The sequence below is a fragment of the Cyprinus carpio genome, chromosome B19 (genome assembly GCF_018340385.1).
Source record: "Cyprinus carpio isolate SPL01 chromosome B19, ASM1834038v1, whole genome shotgun sequence".
In the NCBI taxonomy this organism is placed as follows: Eukaryota; Metazoa; Chordata; class Actinopteri; order Cypriniformes; family Cyprinidae; genus Cyprinus; species Cyprinus carpio.
This window is the reverse complement of record NC_056615.1, coordinates 15,704,575-15,717,773: the sequence shown is the minus strand read 5'-3', so window position 1 is coordinate 15,717,773 and position 13,199 is coordinate 15,704,575. Positions and strand designations below refer to the sequence as shown.

Genomic DNA, 13,199 nt, shown 5'->3' with positions numbered 1-13,199 from the left:
ACAGAAGGAAAGGCCTGAACTTTTCCCTCCAGGCTCAAACACAGAGCAGGCCTCACTGCAAGATTCAAGATTTTTATTTGTCACATACACGATTATACAGAGCATATATAACCAGCAGTGAAATGTGAGTCAGGTCCGCTCCATGGACAGTGCAATTATAGATTGCTGTGTATTACGGTTTACTCTTGAAATTTGGTATTGCAGCAATGCTGATATTTCGAATGATCACAAGTCAGTCTGGACCAAAATATCTGCTAAATGAATAGATGCAAATGTAATGTAAATGAAAAAGTATTTTAATGATAGCAATGCTGTGTACCTTCAGAAGTGCTAAAACTGTTTAAAAAATCCTTCAGTCTTCTAGCTTTAAATCAGTTTCCGAAATAGGCTACATGATTTGACATTCAATTAAATAATTGTACTCTAGTTCTTAAATTAAAATACTAGTAAAACAACATAGCATTTAATAAAAGTATTTTAAACATAACATAACTTAAAATGAAATAACTTTAAAATGTAGTCATAAATATTAGACCAACCTAAATTATTTTTATAACAAAGAAAAAACTATTAAAATGAAATGCAGAAATCCCCCACCTCCCCCTCAAGGCAATAAACTTACACTTGCAAATCCCCTCAAAAATGTGTTTTGCATTTTTTAGGTGTAATGCAAATGGGTGGGGGTCAAGGAAATGTGTGAGAACCCCATGGGTCTGTCTCAGACCCTTGGTTAAAATGCAAATGTCCATGAACTAAAGGAAGCAATTCCTATTCAGTTCACAGTTGCTGAAAAATATGTTGTTTATAGTCAATATAATTAATACATTAAAAAAAAAAAAAACACCCATCTAAAGACATAGTGTTCACCTTAATGTTTCCTTGACTATGTCTTTCAAGCAGGGAATTTAAATAAGACTCATCCACAGTAATATTAAACAATATAACAGGGTATAGTAGGGCGAGATCAAGTTCATAGACCAAATTCTTGGCTCATTTGAACAGCTAGTAAAACTGTAACACAATATAGGTTATTTTATCACTCTACCAGTCTTATTTTTGTCCTCGTGGTATGCTGGACTAAAGATCGCTCATTTAGTCTCTCTCTCACACACACACACACACACACACACACACAAAAGATACGGAAAGGGTGCATTTACACTGTCATGACAGGAACGATTAAAGAGACCAACCTAAAATAATCAAATATTCGCTGTCTTATTGATAAAAATCGATATATCACATCAAAGTTAGCACTATATGACACAAAGGGTTAAAACGCCCAGTAAGGTTACATGTCAGCCTTCACGCTTACATCACTGTCACACATGTAGATAAGCACGTGAGACCTTGCCGCATTCAGTCATGTACATCCGGGTCGTTTTCTCAACAGTGCTGAGGTCAGTTGAAAGTGTCGGAGCTTATCTGACATAGGTAGTGACATTGTGCATATAACTGGGATTGTTGCCCCTTGACTGTTTTAGTTATATTAATACGCAAATTTAAGATATATAACATTTAAACACGCAGTACTGTCTATGATGTAAAATTTGAGGCATTCTAATAATTCAGCCATTTATCATCGATGTGTTGCGCCATCTGCAGGCTGTTGTTTTGAGAAATCGAGTCCCCAAACGCCACAAGTTGACTGTAGTGCTGCCTCGTACATCATTTGTAGCCATTAAAATGATGGGGTTATTTTCTCTGTAATCGCACATAGGAATATAAATGTTTGATTAATGATCTAGTCATCCATATTGAAGAACACATAACAAGTGCTGACAAAGCAGATGGAATATGACTGCACTGTAGAAAGTTCAATTTTATTTATTGAGCATGATCAACATAAATGAATATGACTTATTTAAAAAAATGAAATAGTTATACTGGGCAATTTTCAGCATTGAGATATTCATGACATTTAAAAAAAAGTGCTGGCCATTGTGACTCAATTAATGTATGACTCTTTGAGTGTTTTAAATAAACATTAAGTTTAACTTAATGTAAGAACTTGTTTAAAAAATAAATTGTGCACTTGCTTACCAAACGTGTAAAAATTTAATTGTGCCTTAGCTTAATGTAATCATCAAAAACTCAAATTCATTAAACATTTCAAGTTTCAAAACAATAAGGTACCATGTCTTGCAAATTCCAGTAAATATGAATGGACTGTATCTGTCAGTAAATCTGTAACAAACAGAGTGGCTGAGTGCTGAACTGAATGACACAATTAAAGGGTTACTCAACCGCAAAATAAAATTTTTGTCATTATTCGCGTAAATTTTTTACTTGTATTTATGCTTTGGTTAGAAAGCAAACAGTGCATCACGCAGCGTGGCTGACACAGAAGAGTGTACTTGTGTCCAGGCATTCACTGAATTGCCAAAATGGTGCTACGCTGATTTGGAGAGACACAGAGGAGAGGAATTGTTGAATAAAGTCGTTATTTTTGTTTTCTTTTTGTACAAAAAGTATTCTTGTCGCTTCATAACGTTACGGTTGAATCACCGATGGCAGATGGACTATTCTGACAATGCTTTTCATACTTTCCTGGACCTTGACACTTATTTATTTGGCAGTCTATGGGACAGTCTCAAGCCTCCAAAATATCTTAAATTGTGTTCCGAAGACACACGAAGCTTATAACGTGAATAATGACAAAAATTTTATTTTGGGATGGAGTATCCCTTTAATGGAAGTTACTTCATTAGCAAGTTTAAAATGACCTGAACAGCACTGGTACCAAGAAGTAAGATATTTTCTTTATTAATGCATTAAAGTGCTTATTAACAAGTATTTTCAAATGTAATTAAATTTAGATAAACCTCTAAAAAACCTCTAAATCTGTTCTGTTTCACCATTGTAGTAAACATTACACTTGTGTAGAGTATATTTTTTTTAATTGAATGAGATTAAGACTGAATGAAATTAAGACATGGAATTACTCTGAATTCTCCATTCCACTGTATTATGATTAATTCTGAATTGTTCGGCAATGAATAAATATTGCCAGACTAATAAACTACACATTTTAAGGCCCTTTTAAAACCCTGAGTGAAGTATTATTAATACTATCAGAGTCAAAAGTTTGGACATGCTATCCCTTTTTTTTATAAAAGTAATCATAACTATAAAATAACATATGGGGATTATGTAGTTACCATAAAATCTGGTCCATTTATTAAAAAAAAAAGTTATAAAGTAGGTATATTTTATGTTGGTCTTTATAACACTTATAACACTTGTTTTATTTTTTTAATCATGAAAAAGTATTAAGTTTGTCCAAACTTCTGGCTGGTAGCATGTATTGAGTATAGGATAAAACTCAAAGGCATTCTTCATATCCCTCCGAATTGGTCAACTGGAGTGTTTAATTGTGTGTATCGGTGTCAGATTCTTCATCTGTCCTTGCCCAGCTCTGAATCTTTCCAGTGCCAAAGATCACGTAAAAGATGGCTCCAAAGGCACTCACCCCTGCAGACAACCAGAACACGTGTCTCCATCCTGTAACTGAGTGCTGCTCGGACAATGAAGAAAGGGAGAACATATAAAAATGTCAGCTTTTGCTGATGATTTCTTTTAAACTACTGCAGTGTTACACAGAGTAAAGAACACAGCTTACATCTTTGGTCAAGTAACCCACTACAATTGGTGCAATAACACCAGGGATGGTCCCAAAAGTGTTTGTGATTCCATGAAGTGTACCCACGTACCTGGAAGAGAATAGCACAATAGATGATATTACTATTGCAATAAAAGTGAAGTTTGTAAAGATAACTTAATGGATAGACTGATGGACATCAGTTTTAGCACAGAGCTGTTCAGTTTGTAGTCCTATAACCCAGATGAAGATTAACATTTTCAACCATTATTTTAAATAAAAATTCAAAAACCCATAAGAAATCCTAAAGGGAACCTAAAGTGAAGGATCCTTCTGAGTTGCTCTATAGGGCCTACTTGAGCAGATTGACTAATTTTGACATAATAAACCAGTCAGACAGTCTTGGTTTTGTACCGTGGAGCAATGTCAATCTGGTTAATGAAGACACCACCAGCACTGAATCCCCCAAATGCACTGGACAAAGTGAGAAATGTCACAGCCAGCACAGCGCTACAACCCGTGAAGCCTACAGCAAGCAGGAAAACAGCAGGTAGAAACAGACCTATGGGACACAAAACATAAAAATATTAAAAACACAATTAAACTGCAATACTTTAGTGTCACGTTGTCCTTCAGAAATCATTCTGATATGCTTTTGTTGCTCAAAAAACATTTCTTCTTATTGTCAATCTTGAAGACAGTTTTTGCTTCTTAATATTTTTATTGAAACTTTGAGACACTATCATTTAAAAGTCTGAGACTGAAAAAATAAATACTTCTATTTAATCTAGCCAGCCAGGATGTATTAAATTAATTAAACGTGACAGTAAAGACATTTATAAATGTTACAAAAGCTTTGAATTTCAAATAATTGCGTTTCACAGTTGCCAAAAAATATTAAGCAGCAAAACTGTTTTTAACATTGAAATGTTTCTTGAGCACCAAATCAGCATATTAGAATGATTTCTGAAAACTGGAGTGATGGCTAATGAAAAATTACATTTTAAAATTGTAATGTTTCAATACATTACAAAGTACAATATTTCAGTTTTTTTATTGAAATGTTTCTTTTTTTTTTTTTTTACATTACAAAGTACAATATTTCAGGGCTTAATAAGCACAAGTGTGTTTTAAAGACATTTCAAATCTAACAATTCCAAATTTTTTGACCACTAGTGTAACTATTCTATTTCCACACCTTATACATGCACTCTGTCATCATAAATATGTTATTTATAAGGTATTTATTATTCATACCGATAAAAGTAAAGAGTTTTCGGACAGCTGTGACACTCAGGAGCTCCCTCTCCAGGAGGTTGTCTGCAAGCACACCTGAGCCCACTGAGAACAGCCAGTCAGCCAGATACGGCAGAGCGGAGAGGAACGAATTCTGATTGACAAAATAAAAATGAGTGAGACACAGGATTTAAACCAGGCTGGTTTAATCTAAATATCCAAATGGCCTCACCTGTCGCAAATCAAAGTGGAGCACAGTGTCCATGTAGGTAGGAAGTGAGGTGAGGAGCGTGTAATAAGACCAGTTAGAGCACATCTGTGGGATGATTATGGCCCAAAGAGGCACAGAGAACAGCATAGATAATACAGGCACTGACCAACCATGTGGCGTCCCCTAAAAACAGAGAAAATATCAAATCATTATAAATGCCTGCAGATCTAAACCTCTAAATTCATGTTATTTGAGGATTCCTTTTCAATTAAATAACATATTCTAATACATATTCACATATAGTTATTTATTTATTTTTAGCATGAATGATTTACTTGAATAAAGAATGAGACCAACTGTATACATCATCAAAAATTCAAATTTCCTCATACCTGTGCACCTATTGAGTTAATTATGTAATATTTCTCTCTGTCACTAATTCTTGGGTGAGTTCGGGGTTCATCTGACACCAAGATAAACCAAAACACTGCCCAGAGGCACCCGACACCACCTGGTGGTAAAAACACTTTAATGTTTAAGACATGATGCTATTATATTACATGAAATATGAAGACAAGAGTAAGTACTGTTAAGTACTTTCATATATCATATATGACCCCGGTCTTAAGTCACACAGATGTGTTTGTAGCAATAGCCAATAATACATTGTATGGGTCAAAATGATAAATTTTTCTTTTTTGCCAAAAATCAAGTAAAGATTATGTTCCATGAAGATATTTTGTAAATTTCCTACTGTAAATATATCAAAACTTAATTTTTGATTAGTAATATGCATTGCTAAGGACTTGGATAACTTTAAAGGTGATTTTCTCTATATTTAGATTTTTTTGCACCCTCCGATTTGGCCAAATATTGTCCTATCCTAACAAACCATACATCAACAGAAAGCTTTTCTTCAGCTTTCAGATGATGAATAAATCAATTTAAAAAAAACTGACCCTTATGACTGGTTTTGTGGTACAGGGTCAAATATATGAAACAATTACTTTCAAGCATTTTGCTTGGACTAGATGCTACACCAATAAATTTAGTTACATATAATGTTAAAAATTTTTGGGTCAAGATTTTTTTACAAGTTTTTAAAAGTCCCTTATGCTACCAAGGCTGTATTTATTTAATCAAAAACACAGTAAAACATTAATATTGTGAAATATAAATATTTTACTGTAAAATTTTTTTTTTTTTTTTAAAAGTCCCTTATGCTACCAAGGCTGCATTTATTTAATCAAAAATACAGAAAAACATTAATATTGTGAAATATTCTTACAATTTATTAAATAAATTGTATAATATGTAAAAATATAAATTAAATGTTTTAAAAAAATATTTTTTTGCTATATTTTAAAATATAATTTATGCCAAAGCTGAATTTTCAGCAGCAATTACTCCAGTCTTCAGTGTCATATAATCCTTCAGAAATCATTACAATTTTTTCAAGAAACATTTCTTATTATAATCAATGTTAAAAAAAACTCTTGTGCTGCTTAATAAATTAGTGGAAACAGTATTTATGTATTATAAATGTCTTTACTGGCACTTTTGATCAAGCTCTGAATACTTACAGAATGAAACTATTAATTTCTTTCAAAACAAACAAACAAAAATTTTACTGACCCCAAACTATTATGTATATAAATGCATCCATAAGTTAAATGTCATTTTCCCTCACCGCAGGAGTAGAAGACCGCTGGCCACCCCAGACTATGGCAGATGAAGCCAGTGAGAGGAAGAGCCACAAAGGCACCAAAGCTAGATCCTGCACCTGAGAACGTCATCAGACGAGCCCTTTCCAATGGAGGAGCCCAGCGGGCCCACATCGCCATCATGGCAGGAAAAGTCACACCCTAGACAAACAAACAAAAAAAGATACAGACTCAGATGCAAAGATTCTCTATTTGAGAATCATTGTGGAGCTTTTTTGTCTATTACAAATGTCCCCTAACCTCCCCAAATCCCTCAAGTGCACGCAAGGCAAACAGCCACTTGGCTCCAAGTTGTGCTGACAGTGGAGTGAGGAGAGTGAGGACGGCTGTTCCAAGCACACCACCTCCAAGGAACAGGCTTCCTCCAAAGCGACCTGATAGGTAGCCTCCCGGGATCTGAGTAAACAGGTATCCAAAAAAGAAAGCACTGAGCAGCATTCCCTGCATCTTGGGATTCCATGGGTATCTTGGAATCTAGGAAAAGAAAATCAAAAACAGAGAGAGATATGACAAGAACCAAGTATTATATATTTTTAAAGTATTTTAAGTTATAAAAATGCATGACATATGTGGAGATCCACCAGGTTCGGTGCATGAAATGCTGCATGCAGTTTATTCTTACCCCATCTGGCTGTTCTAAACTTTGGCTGTTGCTGTCAAGTGTATGGGTGGGTACTGGACACTCGTTTGATATATTGCTATTGGATGATGACTGGTCATTGGTTTCATTAACCATAGCAACCATGGCAACACTGAGATTTACACGTAGACCATAGACCACAGCAAAGCCAAAGAACATCATAGCAGCCAGATTGCATCGTACAGAGCAGCATTTGGGAGGCACTGTCACACATACAAACACATTCTGAAATTTTAAATAGTTACACATAGAAAAAAATAATTGGTAAAGATTATAGTCACTTAGCACACTACCCTTCAAAAGTTTAAGGTGCATTAGATTTTATATTTTTGAAAGAAATTAATACTCACATTAAATCCAGAAAAAAATTATCACATTTTCCCCAAAAATATTGAGTAGCACATCTGTTTCCAACATTGATAAAACAACAAAGTAATATCAGAATAAAATAGAAATAAATTACATTTTAAAATATATTCAACTAGAAAAAAGTTGTTTTAAATAGTAATAATATTTTGCCGTATTTTGATCAAATAAATGCAGCATTGGTGAGTTGATCTGGTAAGGGATTTCTTTCAAAAACATAAAAAGAAATCTTATCACCCCAAACATTTGAATGGCAGCATATGTGTGACAAGACCTATTTAATGCACAAAACACAGCACCACATTTCATGCAGACTGCAGGAGGATCAAACTGCAGACCAACCTGTGATTTTTTCCACTTCCTTCTTTAGAAATGGTGCAGTGTCACTGTCCTGGTCATCCGCGGTCGAGTTAATGGAGTAACCGTGAAGGAGTGCCATTATTGCAAAGACTGTACTTGAGTTAGTTTAAGTATGACATCCACAAATCCTGAAACACAAAAAAGACATTTCAGAACATGCAATTCATCTCATTTGTGTTTTTTTCAGAATTCATAAGCTTCAATCAATCTGAGGCACCGTTTCATCAACAACTAATCAACAATGCTGTATTTATTCAGGTTTCATAAATTGCTGTTTAGTTCTCCTTATGAGTAGTCCATTTTCTGTTAGTCTTCCTCTTCTGTTTGGACCATCCATCATGCCAAATACCAATTTTCCTGTCATCATTCGTTATGCAAATGTGTCTGTTTCAGCTTTCACTGAGTAATGTTCTGCTAAGAATATATATATATTTTTTCAGATCTTTACTATGGCCTGTAATATAATTTATTGCTATTCAGATGTCATATTGCACAACTACTCCTTATTTTTGGCATTAATCAGAAAGCTCCTCATTTGAAAGCTGTAATATGTTTTGAATATTTCTTGTTTAAATGCTTTTAAAAAATAAATAAATAAAAAAAACATGGCACTCACTCACTCAGGGGTTGGCAGCATCTACTGGGAAGCCCAAACCTCTTGTAGCACCTTACTGAAAATGTCCAAGCACATGACAATGTAAAATACCCTATCATGTAGGTTTTAAATTCCCATTATCTCTTGTATAGCACATGACAGTATCTGAACATAACATGACCATTGAGCAGCACAAAGGTTAACAGAACAGATTAGCTGACATCCTCCACAACATCCAACCTCTTTAAGTCAGGAGGAGCATCAGTGATACAGAGGACATTCTTTGTCTCATCTGAATCCTGGAGAAAATACAGATGCAATTCAGTTCTTTGACCCTTCAAGAGCTAGTTTTGGGTCCCTCTATTTTCTTTACTAGACTCAGCATATGAAATTAAATACACGATGAAAACATCAGTTCAATGTAAAAACATGATACAAAGGTTTAAAAGGTACGTTATATACATAAATAATGTTATCTATACAAATACAAAATTTGACATGGGGTGCGATTTTTATTTATTCTTACCATTAACATGCTTCCTAAACCCATGTACGATTCAGTCGCTGGATGCTTGAGAAAAAAAGATGATTCGTTTTCGACCCCTCCATAGCCATACAAACCGTTCATTACTTCTATAAGTGCTACATGTTTTAATGTTTCTCTGATGTTGCATTTCAGGAAAGCCACCGGTTTCGTTTGACGTAGCTTGTTGATCACATGACCTCTTGAGACTTCCTGCTCTGGAAAGCATCATAATCTAAACACTCTGGACCGACTGACTGTATGTGTCAGGTTTGATGCTATGACATACAAGTCTAATATCTGCAGCCATAAACGTATTTGTTTGATGTAAGCGGTGTTTTCATGTTTGTCATGTGGTAGAATGAACAGAAAGTTATCACAGTAAGTACACCATGGCTGTAACTGAAAATATTTGTATATTTAAGCATTTGTAAACATGTTTATAGCAATTCCTAGCTTAGCCTCATTAAGGCTCCCGGTTGTATAATTGCAAATGTTAAAAAGGGAAACGATTTCGAAAGCCATTGATGGTTAAGTTGCGATGAAACTGTTTTTTATCTTCTTATTTTTTATCTGTTTGTGCACCATGGGAAAATATTGTTGACATTTTAAAAATGTGTCGCAGAAAGCCCCTTCAATTAATTGTGGGCGACAACTTCACTTCTTCACTTCCTTATTTGAGTGCTTTCCCTTCCTGTAAGTGTTTTCTGTTAACAGGGATGTAAATGTGTTCACATCTTCAGGCTCGGATTCAAGTATGGGTTCATCCGCGGCTCTTCGCCTCATCTCTGTGTCTGGGTGTCTGCTGCTGCTGTGTGGCTCGTCGTGGGGAAATAATGCCACAGTCCCTCTGGTGATATGGCACGGCATGGGTGAGACTCACATCCGCACTTGATCAAATAAATAATAGGTCTGAGTCATTAAATAAAATCAATCATTAGGGTAATATACACTGGTCACAAAAAGGCGTTTGCTTTAGCAATAAAAAACTGACACTATATAATATAAAATAATCAAATGTATTACAGTTTCCTCTAAATATTAAGATATTATGTTTACATTTATAAGGCTGGAGACTGGATATTTTTTGTGGAAACTATAGTACATTCCAGGATTATTTTTGATGTATTTAGTGCGTTCTTTATGGATATAAGTGTGAATATCTTTCAAAAAGAAAAACTTGACCCTAAACTTGTGAATGGTAGTGTATTAAGTGACTTTAATCTTTACAAGTCTTTTTTTTATGTATAATTTGTTTGTACTCCACATTACTCCTCATTATCAATACACAATTCCATACCGTAAAAAATAGCTCCTAATTGTTTCATTTAATTTAACATTTTGTATAATAAACACCTTGTAGTGCCGTGACGTATGGAAACATGTTTACCAGATTAACAGAAACACACCTGCTGAGTTTACTATAAAGATAATTAGATCATTGCTAATTATCACTGTTATTTGTTCGTTTTTCTGCAGGAGACAGTTGTTGCAATCCACTGAGCATGGGTGCAATACAGAAGATGGTGGAAAAGGAAGTCCCAGGAATATATGTGCTTTCCCTGATGATCGGCAAGACTGTCATACAGGTAAAGCAGGTCCACACCCTCGATTTTTCTCATTCCTGTTGTTGTTTAAAATAAAACATTAGCAGCGCAAAAGGTTGTGGGTTCGATTCCCAGGGAACACATTAGGTAAAAAATGTTAGCCTGAATGCACTGTAAGTCACTTTGGATAAAAGTGTCTGCTAAATGCATAAATGTATTAATGTAAAAAGGCCTGATTTAGCTTCTGTTTTTTACAGGACACTGAAAATGGCTTCTTCATGGATGTTAATGAGCAGGTGTCTTTTGTATGTAATCAGCTGTCTCAGGACCCTAAACTGAAGGGAGGCTACAACGCAATGGGCTTCTCCCAGGGCTCACAGTTTCTGTAAGGGGTTATTTATTCAGACCAGTCCATGCAAGGGATTCTCTGAAGTCTTATCCATGTTGTTTTACCTTTCTATCTTGTTTAATGTTTCGTAAGACGGGCGGTTGCACAGCGCTGTCCAGATCCCCCAATGAAGAACCTCATCTCAGTCGGTGGGCAGCATCAAGGTAATATGACAGATGTGCTCTGCTCACTCTTTGGTTGATGTACTTGCTAAAAATAGCAGTACATTTGTTCCTATAAATGGTTCGCACCGTGGCACAACAACCCTGTTTTAATTTCACAACTTATGCTGCTTCAGGAAATGCAACCATTTTGAATTATTGAGTAAAAATAAAATTTGAAAAAAGAACGAAGGTTATAACATTTGCATTCAAATTACCGCATGAAAAAGTATATATAAACTACCATTTGCTAAGATTTTTAAAATGATATTTAACACTAATGAAAATAATATAAATTAATAAATCTTAATAAAAATGTTATCAATTAATAAAATAATTGTTTTTGTTACTTTATTTAACTAAATCTTGAGTGACTAAAATACGTTTCAAACGTATCTTTGGTTTAACCTGCTTTTTTGTCAGACATGTGATTCTCTCTTCCACTTTTTTCTTCTTTCACAGGAGTATTTGGTCTTCCACGATGCCCTGGTGAAAGCTCTCATATCTGTGACTGGATTCGCAAGATGTTGAACTCAGGGGCCTACACCGATATAGTTCAAAAACAGTGCGTGCATGGCTGCTTTTGGCTTCTCAACAGACCATTTCATGTTTTCAGTAACGTTCACTAGTCAAGCAAATTGATTGTCATTTGATTTTAGCTTGGTGCAGGCACAATACTGGCACGATCCCCTCGATGACGACTTGTATAAAAAGCACAGCCTCTTTCTTGCTGACATCAATCAGGAGCGGGTAAGCCACAGGATATTATCACAGAAATTATTATAAAAATAAATATATTTGTGCGTGTGGTGTAAATGAATGTTATTTCTGTCAGGTGGTGAATGAGACCTACAAGAAAAATCTCATGTCTCTGAATAAGTTTGTCATGGTTAAGTTCCTGCAGGACACTATGGTAGATCCTGTGGATTCTGAGGTACATTAGCCTCTCTTTTATTGAATTAGAAGAGGACTGAACTATTACTAATTGAATTGTCTTTATCAGTGGTTTGGCTTCTATAAACCTGGTCAAGACAAAGAGCTGGAAACACTGCAGGAAAGTGCTATTTATACAGAGGTAAACTAAAGCTTCTATATTATCCACATTTAACCCATTTATATATGTACATATATATATATATATTTAAAGAGATTTATCTGTCTTTATTTTGTTTGGTCAGGATCGCCTGGGTTTGGCAGAGATGAATTCTGCAGGAAAGCTAGTGTTCCTCGCCACTAATGGAGATCACCTGCAGTTCACCCAAGAGTGGTTTAATGACAATTTACTTCCCTACCTATGCTAAATACAGTAACAGGCTTATTCCTAATGAGGGAGTTCACACACACACACACACACACAGTCCAGTGTCTGCTGACTTTAGCATGCTCCTAACTACTGCCTTTGAGTCTTATACAATGTCTTATATACAGAAATGAAGCCAGTCTTGCTTGTTTTATTGCACTGATCTGATTTCAGATGTAATCAGAAAAAATCATCCTTGTTTCACTCCAAATTTTAATTTGTTCTAATTGTGTACTATTTTTCAGTTCATTTTTTGCTAGCGAATAAAACTTTGAATCTTACAAACCATGTGGCCTATGTTGTATTTATGAATCACATAAAAAGTGTACCATTACACTAATTATTTAGAGATTACTATTAAAATGCATCAAACTTAAACATACTTTGCAAAACAAATATTTGTAAACTGGTGCTATAGCTCAAGCCAGAGTCAAGCCAGAGACAGTTTCTGATAACCGGATACATTTTGTCCCATGTGTTCTGCTCCACATCACCTTTCTGGAAATGTTAAACCATAAAATGCAAGATGGTGGACTCCTGCAACAAA

At 35.0% G+C, this 13,199-nt stretch overlaps 2 protein-coding genes across 6 annotated transcripts; one reads left to right on the top strand and one right to left on the bottom strand.

Moving 5' to 3' along the window:
* Positions 1 to 2,618: 2,618 nt before the first annotated feature.
* LOC109111742 (sialin-like) lies at positions 2,619 to 9,439 on the bottom strand. Of its 4 annotated transcripts, none has more exons than XM_019124735.2 (13): positions 9,260 to 9,439; positions 8,974 to 9,032; positions 8,755 to 8,809; positions 8,121 to 8,266; positions 7,395 to 7,615; positions 7,013 to 7,246; positions 6,739 to 6,913; positions 5,441 to 5,559; positions 5,070 to 5,231; positions 4,859 to 4,991; positions 4,016 to 4,163; positions 3,623 to 3,713; positions 2,619 to 3,517 (listed from the first exon to the last, which is right to left on the bottom strand). In XM_019124735.2, the coding sequence occupies exons 4-13, from the start codon at positions 8,215 to 8,217 to the stop codon at positions 3,371 to 3,373; spliced, it is 1,527 nt and encodes a 508-aa protein (XP_018980280.1). In that variant the 5' UTR covers positions 8,218 to 8,266; positions 8,755 to 8,809; positions 8,974 to 9,032; positions 9,260 to 9,439; the 3' UTR covers positions 2,619 to 3,370. The 4 variants fall into 4 exon arrangements, with proteins under 4 accessions (XP_018980280.1, XP_018980281.1, XP_018980278.1 ...); XM_019124736.2 differs by having other exon boundaries at positions 8,759 to 8,809; XM_019124733.2 differs by lacking the exon at positions 8,974 to 9,032.
* Positions 9,440 to 9,499: 60 nt separating this feature from the next.
* Positions 9,500 to 12,937, top strand: LOC109111744 (palmitoyl-protein thioesterase 1-like). Of its 2 annotated transcripts, none has more exons than XM_019124741.2 (10): positions 9,500 to 9,637; positions 10,000 to 10,128; positions 10,736 to 10,845; positions 11,061 to 11,188; positions 11,285 to 11,355; positions 11,815 to 11,917; positions 12,012 to 12,102; positions 12,188 to 12,286; positions 12,356 to 12,427; positions 12,531 to 12,937. In XM_019124741.2, the coding sequence occupies exons 2-10, from the start codon at positions 10,014 to 10,016 to the stop codon at positions 12,651 to 12,653; spliced, it is 912 nt and encodes a 303-aa protein (XP_018980286.1). In that variant the 5' UTR covers positions 9,500 to 9,637; positions 10,000 to 10,013; the 3' UTR covers positions 12,654 to 12,937. The 2 variants fall into 2 exon arrangements, with proteins under 2 accessions (XP_018980286.1, XP_018980285.1); XM_019124740.2 differs by having other exon boundaries at positions 9,505 to 9,637; positions 9,974 to 10,128.
* The last annotated feature ends 262 nt before the right edge of the window (positions 12,938 to 13,199 follow it).

What these genes read in the sequence shown, in the direction of transcription:
- LOC109111744 (XM_019124740.2), top strand. Translation starts at nt 9,618, where the DNA reads ATGAACAGAAAGTTATCACA. An exon ending in TCGGCAAGACTGTCATACAG is followed by an intron (nt 10,846 to 11,060) that starts GTAAAGCAGGTC and finishes TGTTTTTTACAG; the next exon opens with GACACTGAAAATGGCTTCTT. An exon ending in TCCCAGGGCTCACAGTTTCT is followed by an intron (nt 11,189 to 11,284) that starts GTAAGGGGTTAT and finishes ATGTTTCGTAAG; the next exon opens with ACGGGCGGTTGCACAGCGCT.
- LOC109111742 (XM_019124735.2), bottom strand. Translation starts at nt 8,217, where the DNA reads ATGGCACTCCTTCACGGTTACTCCATTAACTCGACCGCGGATGACCAG. An exon ending in GTTTAGAACAGCCAGATGGG is followed by an intron (nt 7,247 to 7,394) that starts GTAAGAATAAAC and finishes TTCTTTTCCTAG; the next exon opens with ATTCCAAGATACCCATGGAA. An exon ending in TCCACTTTGATTTGCGACAG is followed by an intron (nt 4,992 to 5,069) that starts GTGAGGCCATTT and finishes TTTGTCAATCAG; the next exon opens with AATTCGTTCCTCTCCGCTCT.